Source organism: Naegleria fowleri (genome assembly GCF_008403515.1).
Source record: "Naegleria fowleri strain ATCC 30894 chromosome Unknown tig52, whole genome shotgun sequence".
Lineage (NCBI taxonomy): Eukaryota > Heterolobosea > Eutetramitea > Acrasida > Naegleriidae > Naegleria > Naegleria fowleri.
Window position 1 is genome coordinate 160,559 of NW_025407984.1, and position 12,672 is coordinate 173,230.

The 12,672-nt window shown below is 36.6% G+C and overlaps 10 protein-coding genes across 10 annotated transcripts; 3 read left to right on the forward strand and 7 right to left on the reverse strand.

The window, feature by feature from the left end:
* Positions 1–414: 414 nt before the first annotated feature.
* On the forward strand, positions 415–1,737 carry FDP41_006439 (uncharacterized protein; the record flags this gene model as incomplete). The annotated part of the gene is made up of 1 exon (XM_044710074.1): positions 415–1,737. The coding sequence occupies one exon, from the start codon at positions 415–417 to the stop codon at positions 1,735–1,737; it is 1,323 nt and encodes a 440-aa protein (XP_044559120.1).
* A 162-nt stretch (positions 1,738–1,899) lies between these two features.
* Positions 1,900–3,132, reverse strand: FDP41_006440 (uncharacterized protein; the record flags this gene model as incomplete). Its single annotated transcript, XM_044710076.1, has 1 exon — positions 1,900–3,132. The coding sequence occupies one exon, from the start codon at positions 3,130–3,132 to the stop codon at positions 1,900–1,902; it is 1,233 nt and encodes a 410-aa protein (XP_044559121.1).
* Positions 3,133–3,833: 701 nt separating this feature from the next.
* On the forward strand, positions 3,834–4,529 carry FDP41_006441 (uncharacterized protein; the record flags this gene model as incomplete). Its single annotated transcript, XM_044710077.1, has 1 exon — positions 3,834–4,529. One exon carries the CDS (start codon positions 3,834–3,836, stop codon positions 4,527–4,529), a length of 696 nt encoding a protein of 231 aa, XP_044559122.1.
* A 252-nt stretch (positions 4,530–4,781) lies between these two features.
* On the reverse strand, positions 4,782–5,549 carry FDP41_006442 (uncharacterized protein; the record flags this gene model as incomplete). The annotated part of the gene is made up of 1 exon (XM_044710078.1): positions 4,782–5,549. The coding sequence occupies one exon, from the start codon at positions 5,547–5,549 to the stop codon at positions 4,782–4,784; it is 768 nt and encodes a 255-aa protein (XP_044559123.1).
* A 283-nt stretch (positions 5,550–5,832) lies between these two features.
* FDP41_006443 (uncharacterized protein) lies at positions 5,833–6,708 on the reverse strand (the record flags this gene model as incomplete). Its single annotated transcript, XM_044710079.1, has 1 exon — positions 5,833–6,708. One exon carries the CDS (start codon positions 6,706–6,708, stop codon positions 5,833–5,835), a length of 876 nt encoding a protein of 291 aa, XP_044559124.1.
* A 267-nt stretch (positions 6,709–6,975) lies between these two features.
* FDP41_006444 (uncharacterized protein) lies at positions 6,976–7,485 on the reverse strand (the record flags this gene model as incomplete). Its single annotated transcript, XM_044710080.1, has 2 exons — positions 6,976–7,282; positions 7,469–7,485. The coding sequence occupies 2 exons, from the start codon at positions 7,483–7,485 to the stop codon at positions 6,976–6,978; spliced, it is 324 nt and encodes a 107-aa protein (XP_044559125.1).
* A 741-nt stretch (positions 7,486–8,226) lies between these two features.
* FDP41_006445 (uncharacterized protein) lies at positions 8,227–9,596 on the reverse strand (the record flags this gene model as incomplete). Its single annotated transcript, XM_044710081.1, has 3 exons — positions 8,227–8,674; positions 8,728–8,985; positions 9,049–9,596. 3 exons carry the CDS (start codon positions 9,594–9,596, stop codon positions 8,227–8,229), a joined length of 1,254 nt encoding a protein of 417 aa, XP_044559126.1.
* Positions 9,597–9,800: 204 nt separating this feature from the next.
* Positions 9,801–10,611, reverse strand: FDP41_006446 (uncharacterized protein; the record flags this gene model as incomplete). Its single annotated transcript, XM_044710082.1, has 2 exons — positions 9,801–10,241; positions 10,303–10,611. The coding sequence occupies 2 exons, from the start codon at positions 10,609–10,611 to the stop codon at positions 9,801–9,803; spliced, it is 750 nt and encodes a 249-aa protein (XP_044559127.1).
* Positions 10,612–10,704: 93 nt separating this feature from the next.
* FDP41_006447 (uncharacterized protein) lies at positions 10,705–11,681 on the reverse strand (the record flags this gene model as incomplete). The annotated part of the gene is made up of 4 exons (XM_044710083.1): positions 10,705–10,794; positions 10,918–11,106; positions 11,157–11,263; positions 11,504–11,681. 4 exons carry the CDS (start codon positions 11,679–11,681, stop codon positions 10,705–10,707), a joined length of 564 nt encoding a protein of 187 aa, XP_044559128.1.
* A 718-nt stretch (positions 11,682–12,399) lies between these two features.
* On the forward strand, positions 12,400–12,666 carry FDP41_006448 (uncharacterized protein; the record flags this gene model as incomplete). The annotated part of the gene is made up of 1 exon (XM_044710084.1): positions 12,400–12,666. One exon carries the CDS (start codon positions 12,400–12,402, stop codon positions 12,664–12,666), a length of 267 nt encoding a protein of 88 aa, XP_044559129.1.
* Positions 12,667–12,672: the final 6 nt, after the last annotated feature.

Consider the following 12,672-nt stretch of genomic DNA (forward strand, 5'->3'; position numbering starts at 1 on the left):
AGTTTTATGGACACCTCTGTTTCAAAAATGGAAACTTCCACACCAATCTGAGCTTTCAACTGTCATTTTTTTTCGCAACCTGTTCTGGTCGATTTTGTGATTGAAACACTCCATGTTATTTTTACTGCTCCTCCGATTGCTGGATATTTTGCAAAGGAGTGTTGTTGATTCGAATAAACTCCGAAATCCTCTTCAGTGTTTCTTCTTCTCGGGACACTCATAAATGTCAAACGTTCCACTGAAGAGGATTTCTCTGAGAAAAAAACAAAACCACCACTTGAACTGTCGACAAAAGTTTTTTAATTCTCTCTTTCACACAAAGAAGACTCTGCATGATATCCAAACCTTGATTCTTCCCGGAGAATAACGTTAGAATTACCAAAACTCAAAATGACGAACCTCATGAAGAAATTGATGGTCAAGATCGCCACCAACCATCATACCGTAAAAGCAAAATCCATTTCCTCATCATCATCGGATGGAAAGGCTTCTTCCAACAACAACAATAAGAATTCCACCATCTATGATGAAAACGATCATGAATGGATCACCCAACACAATCCTCTCTTTGATTGTAACTTTGCCACCTTGTTAGAGATTACCGATGGAGTTCTGAGACCACCTTGGGCAACAACAACGACAACAACAACGACCACCTCTTCTCATCATCCTTCTCCGAATCAACACACCTTCCGTATGCCTTCCTATTGGAAAACCACATCTTCTTCTTCTTCTTCAGGTTGCAGCAAACCTCGGAAACGAAGAGGCTCTTCCATTCTCGCTCTCGCTCAACCACCTCATGTGCCTTCTCCAGGTAGTGGTGGAGTTGCCAAGATGGAATTTGAATTCAATTGGCAAGTACAAGAACACTTTATGGCCAAATTTGAAAGTGTGGAGAGAATGAGTCGAAAACCTCCTCACTCTTCCTTGTATCAAGTGAAATACTCGGAACATGACTCGACGACACGACGAGTGTTGAGACTCATTCAGGCTGAGAATGCAATACATGCGAAACAATTGGTGGACACGATGGAGAAGATTCGATCCATGACCAACTCACACGAATGTTTTGTGCAAATCTATGATGTGTGTTTGGTGGGAGAAAATACAGTGGCCATTGAGATGGAATATATTGAATTGGGAGATTTACAAACCTTCTTGGAGGAGGAAGGATTGTTTTTATCGGATGAAATGGTTCAACAAGTGATTGCTCAGGTGTGTCACGCCCTTCAACATTTACCGGAGAAGCAACTTCATGGTCATATACGACCACATAATATTTTGATTCGTTCCTTTAACGATGATGAGAATGAAATTAAGATTGCCTTATCTGACTTTGGATGGAAATCACCAAGCTTGACTCGATCGAGTCGAGACAAACGATTTGTCATTCCATCCAAGAAAATTTCTACTTTGTGTGAAACCTTTTCTGAAACAAGATCCAGTGACAACAACAACAATGTCGATCACAAGATTGCTGGCGAAATTTTCCACTTGGGTGTTACATTATATCAACTTTGTAGCCGAGACAAGGAAGTCATATTGTCTCAACTCTATGAACAGCAAGATCTCGACGAGATCAGCGTGAGAGAAGCTTTAGCTGCTCGTTTAACAAAACACTACCAATACAAGACAGAAGTGGTAGATGTTATTTTGCGAATGATTTCTCCAAACAATTTTGATTTACTGAGTGTGAATGACTTACTGTCAAACCTTAATATGGTACGCTCACTTTGAGGCGTCAAATTTTCCAATTTTTGTCCCTAACAATTTTGCGAGTTTTGTAAATAAAGAGTTCATCCAAATTGATTTTGCGAAAACCGTATCCTCATTTGTTCTTTGTGATTTGAGGAAAAAGTCTCCCTTCACACATTTACAAAACTAAGAAATCTTCCGCTGTTAACAACAGGAGCTACCTGAGCAACTGCTTGCGTCACTGTTGGTTTCACATCTTTGAGAGGAGCCTCCTTTGGAGCAATCAAACATGCCATAATGAACTGATCGATCTCCAATGATTTCAAAATAAGGTGCCAACCATGAAGGCTTTGACAGCATACTTGCTGTATTTCCACATACCAATACTGGTCTATTTCTCTCAAACACGTGCTTTCCATCCAATACATAGGCATGCTTGTATGCTTCATCCATTCCGTTGGCTCCTCCTCTGTAAATAGCCACTTGTCCATAGTCTTCACATTGAGGTTCTAAATCATCAAGTTTAAATAAACGATATGTTACGGAATAGAATTTTGCATTTCCAAGTATTTCTTTCATTCTGAAATCGTGAATCTTGATTTCTGAGAGAGTGACCTCACGAGGATCAGTAAAACCAATCTTCTTACACAATGCAATAAAGTCATTGATATATAACGCCCCAGCAATACACTCGCCAAACAACAGCTCATGACTGCGAACCTCAGAGGATAATCTTCTGTCACAATAAACATCCGAGAAAATAAATTCTCCACCAAATTTAAGGGAATTATAAACTCCATTCAAAACAGCTTCCTTATCAGGAGACAAATTCACCACACAATTTGAAATGACAATATCAATAGAATTCTCTTCAATTCCAGCTTGTTTTAAATCTTCAATAAACCCTTTCTTGAATTCCATAGTTGCCACATCATCCTCTCCAAAGGATTTCTTTAATTGATCAATATTTCTTCTCGCTACCTCGAGCTGTTCCTCTGTCATGTCCACTCCCACACATTTACCACTCTTTCCGACAAGCATGGAAGCCAAATACACATCTCTTCCGCTACCACTTCCGAGATCTAAAACCGTACGTCCACGAATACCACCAAGAGGCAGTGGTGAACCACATCCATAATATTTACTCATCACTTCATCAGGAATTTTTGAGAGAAGAGCTTTCATGATCGGATGAAGGCCTGAGGAGGGAGTGCAACACGCCGAAGTTTTCAAATCATTGGTCGTACTCAATACCTTTCCATAATATTCCTGAACACTCTTATAGACAGCATCGGAAGATTGGTATTGCAAACCGGATTGGTCTTTTGGAGTGATGATGTGGGAAGGATGATGATCCGATGAAGAGGTTGTGGATGCTACGGTGGTTGTGGGATTGTTGTTGCAACAAGAGGTATTTTCGCAGCTACAACACGACATTATTTTCTTTTTGATCGAGAATAGGCGAAACGAAACAAGGGAGCTCAATTTTAATAATTACCTTTTCTGTTTTTTATTCCGCTGTTTTGGAATTGGTCCTATTATGTCTAGTCCTGTACTTGTAACAAATATTCAAAGGCTCTTTCTCAAATCAATGATTTCTCAATTACAATGTATTTGAAGATTATCAATAAACATGGTGAAGATAAACACATTTAGGCAAGTATTAAGGATCATGTTTGTTTTTTTTCTCCTCTAGATTCTCGAGACTGAAACAGAGGAGATCAAATTTCACTATCACATTGTAAGTATGTGTTAAATGCAAAGAAAAAGTGGAAATATTCACTTCCACTCTTTGGAAGAATAAAAAAAAGAACAAAGTTGCAAAAAAAAATATCATCATTCCTTTGAACTCGATCACCATTCAATTCCCATCTTCGGCTCTCTAGGAACCTCATCATCATGTCATCGGAGGATAGCAAAAAGGTGATCAAAAATCACTTTCTGGTAGTTTTGGAAATTACCAGTACTCTTTGGAAGAACGAGATTTCCTTCAGAGAGAATTATTGAAAAAGCTAGACAGTGATTCCATTTCAAAACGACCAGGTCCAAATGGCCGTGATGTTCACTATATTGAAACGTGGCGAGCAATAGAATTGGCAAATTTAATTTTCGGATTTAACGGATGGTCTTCAAGCATTATGGAAATTAATAACGATTATATAGAGGAAACATCACAAGGCAAATTCAACTGTGGAGTATCGGCTATCGTTAGAGTGAGTTTAAAGGATGGATCATTTCATGAAGATATCGGATACGGAACAAGTGATAATCAAAAAGGTAAAGGAGCTGCCTATGAGCAAGCAAAGAAATCGGCAGTGAGTGATGGTTTAAAAAGAGCTCTCAAAAACTTTGGTAATGCATTGGGATTGACTATTTACGATCGTGAACATATCAAACAAATTAGCAAGCCACAAATGAAGAAGAATCAACCAAACAACCAGCCAAAACCTGTGAATCCTTATTTTTCACAAAATCCTTCTGGGTCACCTTCGCAAGCAATGCCATCTCCTTCCCTCACTCCTACACAGCAACAATTGGAATCGATATCTGCATCAGTAGAGATTAGTCAACCATTGATGAATCATCCAGTAAAGCAAGAGGAAGCCAATCTTCAATTGGATGATGACATTGATTTGGATGGTTCAGTTATGAATTCCCACGATGGAAGTGCAGCAACACCACCTGTATTTCAAAGACCACCAACCCAGATGACATCGTCAACAACTCCAAGTGGAAATACACCTCCAGTGTTTCAAAGACCAAAAAGACCAAATGAAGTGGTTAGTTCGTCCCCTCCAAACTTTCAACCTGCTCAAAAGAAAACTAAGCCCTAATTGTAAATAATTTTCGTGTCACTAAACAGTGCAATATTGCTTGTTTCTACTCTTTGTTCATGAAAGGAATCTTGTCATCTCTTTTGCATGAAAGTGTATTTTACTTTTAATATCATTTCTCGATGGAGTCATGATTAATTCAACTACTAGTTTTGTGCATCTAGAATTGTTCTTGAGAGTGTAAAATAAATAAATAATTGTGTACCAAACTGTAAATAGCACGGTCACAAATGATGGAAAGTTAACTAAATATTAATAATCGTCATCATTGTCATCATCCAAGTCAAATGCAGATCTTCTATTCGAGGAGGAGGATCCAACTGTGCTTGAGAAGTCACCAGTAAATTTAAATCCGGTATCTCCAGCAACGCGAGCAGATGGTGGCTTTTTCATGTCAGTTTTAAGAACTCCGAATTGTGCCAAAATCCATTCCAAATCAGCAGCTGTCATTTCTCGACCACCAATCTTACCCAATCCAACGAATTGACCCAAGTTATTACCATTTCTATAAATCAAAAGTGTTGGGCAATTACTATCAGGAAAGTTTGGAATGGCTGCGCTTCCTCGAACACGAACGAATTTGATATCAAGGAATTTTTGGGAGAGTGTTTGCAAACGATCATCCAAAATCTTGCATTCCTCTCTAGCTGGAGCATACAAATGAACCAACACATAGACACCTTTTCCTGGATTTTCGCAAACCTCCTTCACATATTCTGTTGCAGAAATGTCCTTTACACCTCCGAACTTGTTTGCCAATTGTTTTTGTTTGAGCTCTTGCAATCGTTTAGCTTTAATTTGTTGAAGAAGATCATCCTCTTCTTGATCTAAATATTTGTCTTGTTCAATTTGTTGCAATTGTTCGAGTGAGGCTTCCGATAATTTGTTTTCAAATTCCTCGCTGGCACTCTTAAAGTAAACAACTTTATCTTGTTCCTTTTCCTCTAGAGCTTCAGGTAAATTACCATGTTGTCTTTGCAGAATAGTCCATTCTGTTTCAATGCCGTTAATTTTGGACATGATGATGCTCGGGTTGTGGATGGTTTCAGAATGAAAGAGGAGATACGAGTCTTTTTTTTTAAATTTTTATGCAAACTTTTTGTGATGGCGGAAAGAAGACGGGATGATGACTTGAAGTCAAGTGAAGATACATGATTGCCATTAGGATGAATTCATCATCATCCTGTTCAACTCACACACTCAGCTTTCATATGAAATTGGAACTTTTGTTTTCAAATGAATCGATGAAACATGTGTTGAAAATTTATTATCATTCCTCTTGCGTGTTGGTTGATGGATTGTGTTACTTGTCCTTCACTTCGACAGATTCTGATTCTGGTTTGTTTTGTTTCACTCTGGCTTTGGCTTCTTCCATTTGACGATGGGCTTCTTCGAGTTGTTTCATTTGCTCTTCCTCCGAGCCTTCAGGCATATCTGCTCCTTCATCCTTCATCTTCTCTGCAGCTGCTCGTGCTTCCTTGATTTTAGCGTTCAAACGTTTGTCGTAGTGTCTAGATAATTCAATCTTCAACTCATCACTGAAACCTAAATCAACAGGCTCATTCAAAGTTACAATTGCCTTCTTGATGTCGGGTTCCTTATCGAATTTTCCTCTCACTTTTCTACTACGTTTGAGTCGCCCTTGTGTAATTATGGTGGCAACAGATTTAATACTGAGTCCATAATATGTTTCTAAATATTCCTTAATTTCTGGCTTTGTGTAATCCATTGGCACATGAAAAACAACTTTTGAAGTCTTATTGACAACGGAAGGAAGATAGAGAGCAAAATAACGATTTGGAAATTCGACCACAGGTCTCTTGTTGTAAATTTCATCTTGCAGGCTTGGAGCACCAGTGGTTGCTCTCTTTGCCTTTTCAATGGCCACCAATCTTCTTCGTTTTCTTTCTCTATGGCTGATTCTAGGTTTTCTTTCTAGCTCGGACAACTTGAAACCCTCCTTCATGAGTGTTGGTTTTGTACCGAGAATGGATTCTTCAGCAGCGCCTCCAGCACATGTTGTTATTGAAGAATGAAATAAACGAGCACTCTGTGCAATACTATTGAAATATATTGATGATGATGATGATGCTGAGGAAGCAATAATTGATGATGATTTGGAGCCGAGGCTGCTACAAAATCGAGAGAATGATGATGGACGCAAAAGGTTCTTTAACATTTTTTAATAAAAAAATATTTTGAATTCTTTAATGCTTTTCCTTCATGAAGGTATGTCATGCATATTTCACTACCACCATCTTGTTCATGATTGGAACATTTGAAACTTATTGGAATCGCCATGTTTGATATATGGATGTTCCGAACATTCTTTAGATAACATCCAGCAATGAACTAGCCAAACAACAAGTCAATTCAAAATAAATATAATCGAGCTGAGTGTATGGAATAAATACTCTTTCTAATTATCTTTAAAGACTTAATTTCATTACTTCTTAGATAATAATCGTTCTAATTCTTTGTATTCTTCACTTTGTTTGGTTTCGTCTTCTTTTTCTAAAGCGTGTATCAGTTCTTTAGATAATTCTATATGATTATCTTGGCAAAATTGTAAATACATGGAAAAATTGATGTTTGGAACTGGTTGAACTGTTTGATGAGATACATATAATTGGTCAATAAATTCTTCTCCCTTATTTTCGAGTTCAATTCTTTCTTTCAAATCTTTGATATCTTTGATTACTTGTTCTTTTTGACGTTGTAATATTTCACTTGCATAAATTAAATTTTGATAGCTAAGAATAAAGGGATGATCAAGCATCGTAAATATTGAATTTTAAATTGAAATCCACAAAATTAATTATTATTTTTGTAGTTGACAAATTGTTTAGAGGTTTTAATTGTGGGTATTAATTGAAAATAATTATTTGTGGTGGATTAATAGATTCCGATTGAACTACAAGCAAAAGACAAAGACATACTCTTGAGTTTGCTCCATTTTTTTATTTAAAAATTTAAATTTTTTAAAAATCAAAAAAAGAAATCGATTCTTTCGTCATGTTTTCATAAAGGACCTAACCATCCAACCAGAGTTTAAGAATAAATGTCTGAATGCAACCTCAACATACGAAGAATGCTCTGTTGGAGGTGTCATCAAATTTCTTCGATAACTATTAAAAAATGCCTCAATTTGAATCCAAGTTGTTCGATCGTGGTGAATGTGTGGATGTTAAAAACAAGCCTCTTGTTCCTGATGAAGTTTCCTATAAATTACAGTTGGATACCTTGGATGATTTTGTTTTTAAATTCAGCGGATTGGTTTGTTCTTTAGAGCATCAAGAATTGAAGCGATGTTTCGAAAGTATTGCTCCATCCGAAAATGTGGCATCATCGGAACGTAATGATTCTACACCTTCTCTACCACGCAATACATGTATACCTGAAGCTAAAAGTTATGGAGATTGTTTGTATCGGAGACATTATTTTGCATCGTCGGTGGCTTCCAGGTCAAAGAGATGTAGATCCTATTTTCATTTGTATGATAAATGTGTCAAGACATATTCTTACCTGTTTTCAGAGTCAGCCGCAAATAGAGACTCTGCTGATAGGACCAACTCTCCAACTTTTAATCCTGCCAAATTTATCAATATGCAAAAAGAATGTGAGGATTGGTTTTATGAAAACTATTTGTATTGTTTGAAGTTTAGTCTTAAAGTACATAGTGGCACCTTTGATTCTATCAATTGAGAATGTTACTGATTGATTGAGAGTTGGATAGAACCAAATCAGGCTGCACGGATTGCAGAAATGAGTCTAAACGGTCTAAATGTGCCTGTATAATATATTGCATATTACTATCTAGCATGTTTGAATGCAGAGAAAAGCAAAGGAAGGTTGAGCTCTTTCTGAAAACATAGTATTCTGTGTTAGAATGAGACATGCTAATGTCTGATTTGGTTAATCTCACTTTTATCATTTGAGACTCAGAACAGGGCTCCACCTGTCCAAGTATTTTGAGAGAGTTGGAATAGCTAGTTAGGGCCTGATTAATGAGAGGGTAAATTTGGGAATGATTTAAATTTTTAGAGATGGCATTATTGCTGACAATCCATTGCATGGGACCAATTCTTGACATGTAGGAAGGATCACTTAGATTTTGAGGATTAATGGCGACAGATTTTTTCTTTCTGAATTTAAATTAATAACAGTTGATATTGGATATGAGGACATAATTACTTACTTTGATTTTTGTGTTTTTTCAGAAGTGTTCACATTATGAGGTGGCATAAGAGTTTCATTGGGCATAATAAGCTTTGAAGTTGAGTCATAGCAAGCATATATCCATTCAATCTGAAGCTCATAGGACATGCAATCAGAAATTGTTTGCTCTAAAATGTCGGTCACTACGTGACGATAAATTGCACAAAGATGAGGGATAAATCCCTTGTAACTCTTACGGACAGACCCTGTCAATTTTTTGCCGTACAGAATGCAAAACCTGTGTTGATCATTACATAGTTAACTTTCGAAACAAACCAATCAGGCATGCATGACTACTTACTTGTCACAAATAGCTTTTGTAATTTTGTGACCAAACTCGACTTCTTGATCTTCACATTCCAAAGACTCCACCACACTGGTCATTAGAAAGCTTTTTCTAAAAAAACCCACACAAAACAAATCGCTGCTGAACTCTTCATGAAAGCACAAGATGCAATTGTCAAAGGTGAAGCTTTTTAGCAGCAATTCATTCCCATTGCTATGAATTGGTTCTTTGGAAACGAGTGAATCTTGTCGATCCACTTGGATAGCCTCCTCCTCATTGCCATGATCAGTTTCCTTAAAACACATTTCCGAATTTAATTTCAAAGCATACAACAAGCCACTCACGCTCATCTCACTAATGTGTTGAGTTTTTCCGACCAATGAAGAAGCATCTCCCACAACTCCCTGAGCGCCATCTCGTATTCCATGATGATTCATTTCAGACTCGACCAATTGCTGTAATCCTCCCGAGGATGATGATTTTCCAAGTCCAAAACTAGGAAAATATTCCCGACTCCAAATGGGAGTCCCAATTTTGCTCGATATGATTATAATTCCATTCATGATTCTTTAAAGAGTTTTGGGTTGGATGGGCTGAATGTTTTGTATTTTTACGTCATGTATGTTTTTCGGGAATTGAATTTTTTTTTGTATTTTTTTTATTTTCCTTTTTAAGAATTTCAAATTGTTGAGAATTCAATTTTACATTAAATTCATGCATGACAATATCTTGAGATATCAACCAACAATATATTGAACTGATAATAATTACTGAACGATACACTTCTTCTTCATTTTTGCAGCATACGTTTCCATTTGTTCCAAATCTGAATCTTCCAAACCCTTCTTCCTAAATTGTCCTCCAGCTTGATACAAAGTCCTCAACAAAATATCCATCACATAATCCACACAATCGACACTCACTTCTGGAAGCTCAATATAAGCTGTCATTTCACCAACTTTTTTGGCGAATGCAATAATCGTATCGTGTGGAATTTTATCTTCGATTCTTCTTTTCACAGGTCCATTCGGATTCCAATCAAAGCCAAACAACACGAAAGGTATTTCCTTTTTTGCTTTCTTCTTGACACTTAAAATTTCAGGAAGGTATTTCTTTTCGAGTATTTTTAAATGTTCAATTTCGTAGGGATTGAAACAGAGTACAAATCCAGTGGAGTAATAGTATGCATCTTTTCTAATTCCAATGGTCTTTTGTAGTATTTAAATGATATCATTAATTGTAAACATTTAATATATCGTTCAATCATACCTCCTTGTCATCATCATCTCTCAAATCTCGAGGATCAAAGGTCACTTTATGATCCGCACTCAATTTGATCATGTAATTTGAGTGAGCAAAATATATTGGTAATTCCATCTCTTTTGGAATTTTCTTTTTTCCATGCGTGTAGAGAATTCCTGTTTTGTAAGTGGATTTTGCTCCTACAAAACTAATAATGATTTTTTCATCTAATTCATTGTCGGACATGATGGCAGTTCGTGCTACTTCCTGTAGTTTGTTTTTCATGCCATCGGAAACGGCCATGATTTGAGAGGGAGAGAATTGTGGCGTTGACATTTTTTTACGATTGGTATTTACGATGTGATGACAGCTGACTGTTTTGTCATTGCGGTAAACATTTACTGAGCTCACAGTTCAAAATATTAATCCTTATAGCTTTTGATTTAGGTTGTACAACTCATTGGCAACTTTGGCAATGCGATCATAGTATTCAATATTTTTCCAATTTTTCTCATATTTCTGTTCATTGGTGTCGTTCATTCCAACACGATATTCATGGTGATGTTCAACATATTCATCCAAATAATATAAACATGAATAAATTCAACTCTGATCCTTCCAACAATCCACACTTCCACTTACCTTATCAGGAAAACCATAAAAAGCTCCAAACCAAGTGGCTGCAATACATCCAGTGCTATCATTATCTCCACCATGCAACACTCCACGATGAACAAGTTGTTCCCAATCGCCATTACTTCCCAACAATGCATCATAGCCAATAATCACTGAATCATCACCACTCGCTCCAGCCCAACCATCAAAACTCCACTTTTTGTATGAATGTTTTCAATGGCATAGGCAGTGAAAAGAGCAGATACAAAGGCACCCATGTAACCTGTGGCATGATTGTGAGTGATTCGACCTGATTCAATAGAAGTTCGAACTAATTCTTCACGATTCTTTTCACTCGAATAAACAAGTCCACCTTAATCATGGTGATTCAAAAAGATCAATAAAATGGAAATATAGTTTTCAACATTGAGTTTTTTCACATTAATTACAATTCATTTCACAACAATTGCATGTAACAAATTCATTTCACAACAATCGTTGTTGACCACACACGAGGAACATAAATTTTTTACATGTTCATTCATTCGTATAATACACACTCGCAACAAAAATGATCACAAAAACTAGTTTTCAAAACTAGATAATTACTTACAAGGTTGTGAACGCATGGATCCTCCACAACCACCTCCAGCTCGATCATATGGAAGAGCATCCCATTTCTCAAATTGACCATTCAAAATGGACAATGATGAAATGCATTTCAATCCAGGTGCACGACCATCCATGTCTGTAGTCACACATGAATAATAATATTTGGCCATGGTGGTCATTTTGTGATGAAAATTCATCAACGAAGAAGAGGATGATGAGGACTGATAATGATGATGATGTGCGAGAATTGATTCTGCGGTGGCGAGGACATGACAGTGTCATCAGAGACTCTCCATGAAGAGTGATCTGAGACATCAATATTTTCAATGGAACCTATCCGATCATGATCATTAGGAATCGTTTTTTGATATATATTATTTAATGAAGTATAATATTATTGGAATAATTGAAAGAAGAAATATTGAGATAATTGAATTAAAATCGGAAATAACTTTTGAAAATTACCATAACGTTGTTTCATATCTGCGAAAAGTCTTTTCAATGATCAACATTTGCGAATGTGGATCATTCAAGAGATTACAAATTTTCATCACAACGATGATGTCAAAAAAGATCCACAAGCATTTCCATTGGACCTACCGAAGACCATCTTTCATGAATTCCCATTTTCCATTTCGGTATCCAATCGCATCACCTGCAGCGCCCAAAACGAGAGCAGCAACGAATCGTGTGTTTCAAATATTTAAAGAGAACATTATGCAAACAAGAATTCACTTTTGGAATGCTTAAAATGGTTGACAACATTCAGGTTAAAATCCTTCAAGAACATAACAAATTGTAGAGAAAAATCAGAGCAAGTTCATATAAGAAATATAAATTTCGGAAAGAAGATTATATTTGATGAGTGACAAAATTTCAAATGAAATGAAGACCTTCATGTTGGAAGGAAAGCCCAGTTTGTTATTGGTGGTTCGATTGACTGAAGGTGTCAATATAAAGGCAATGAATGGACTCGATGAATTCAATCAAGAACATCATTTGGCATCTGTGACAGCGGAAGTGAATTACGACAAGGAATTACAAATATTTAAAGAAGTAATATTTGAAAATTTGAAACAAAAGGTGAATAGTTTCTTCTTTCAAAAAAGCCTTAATGCTGCTGTTGCTGAACAATTGTGTTTTGAAAGACGAGTGGACATTTGAAATAAT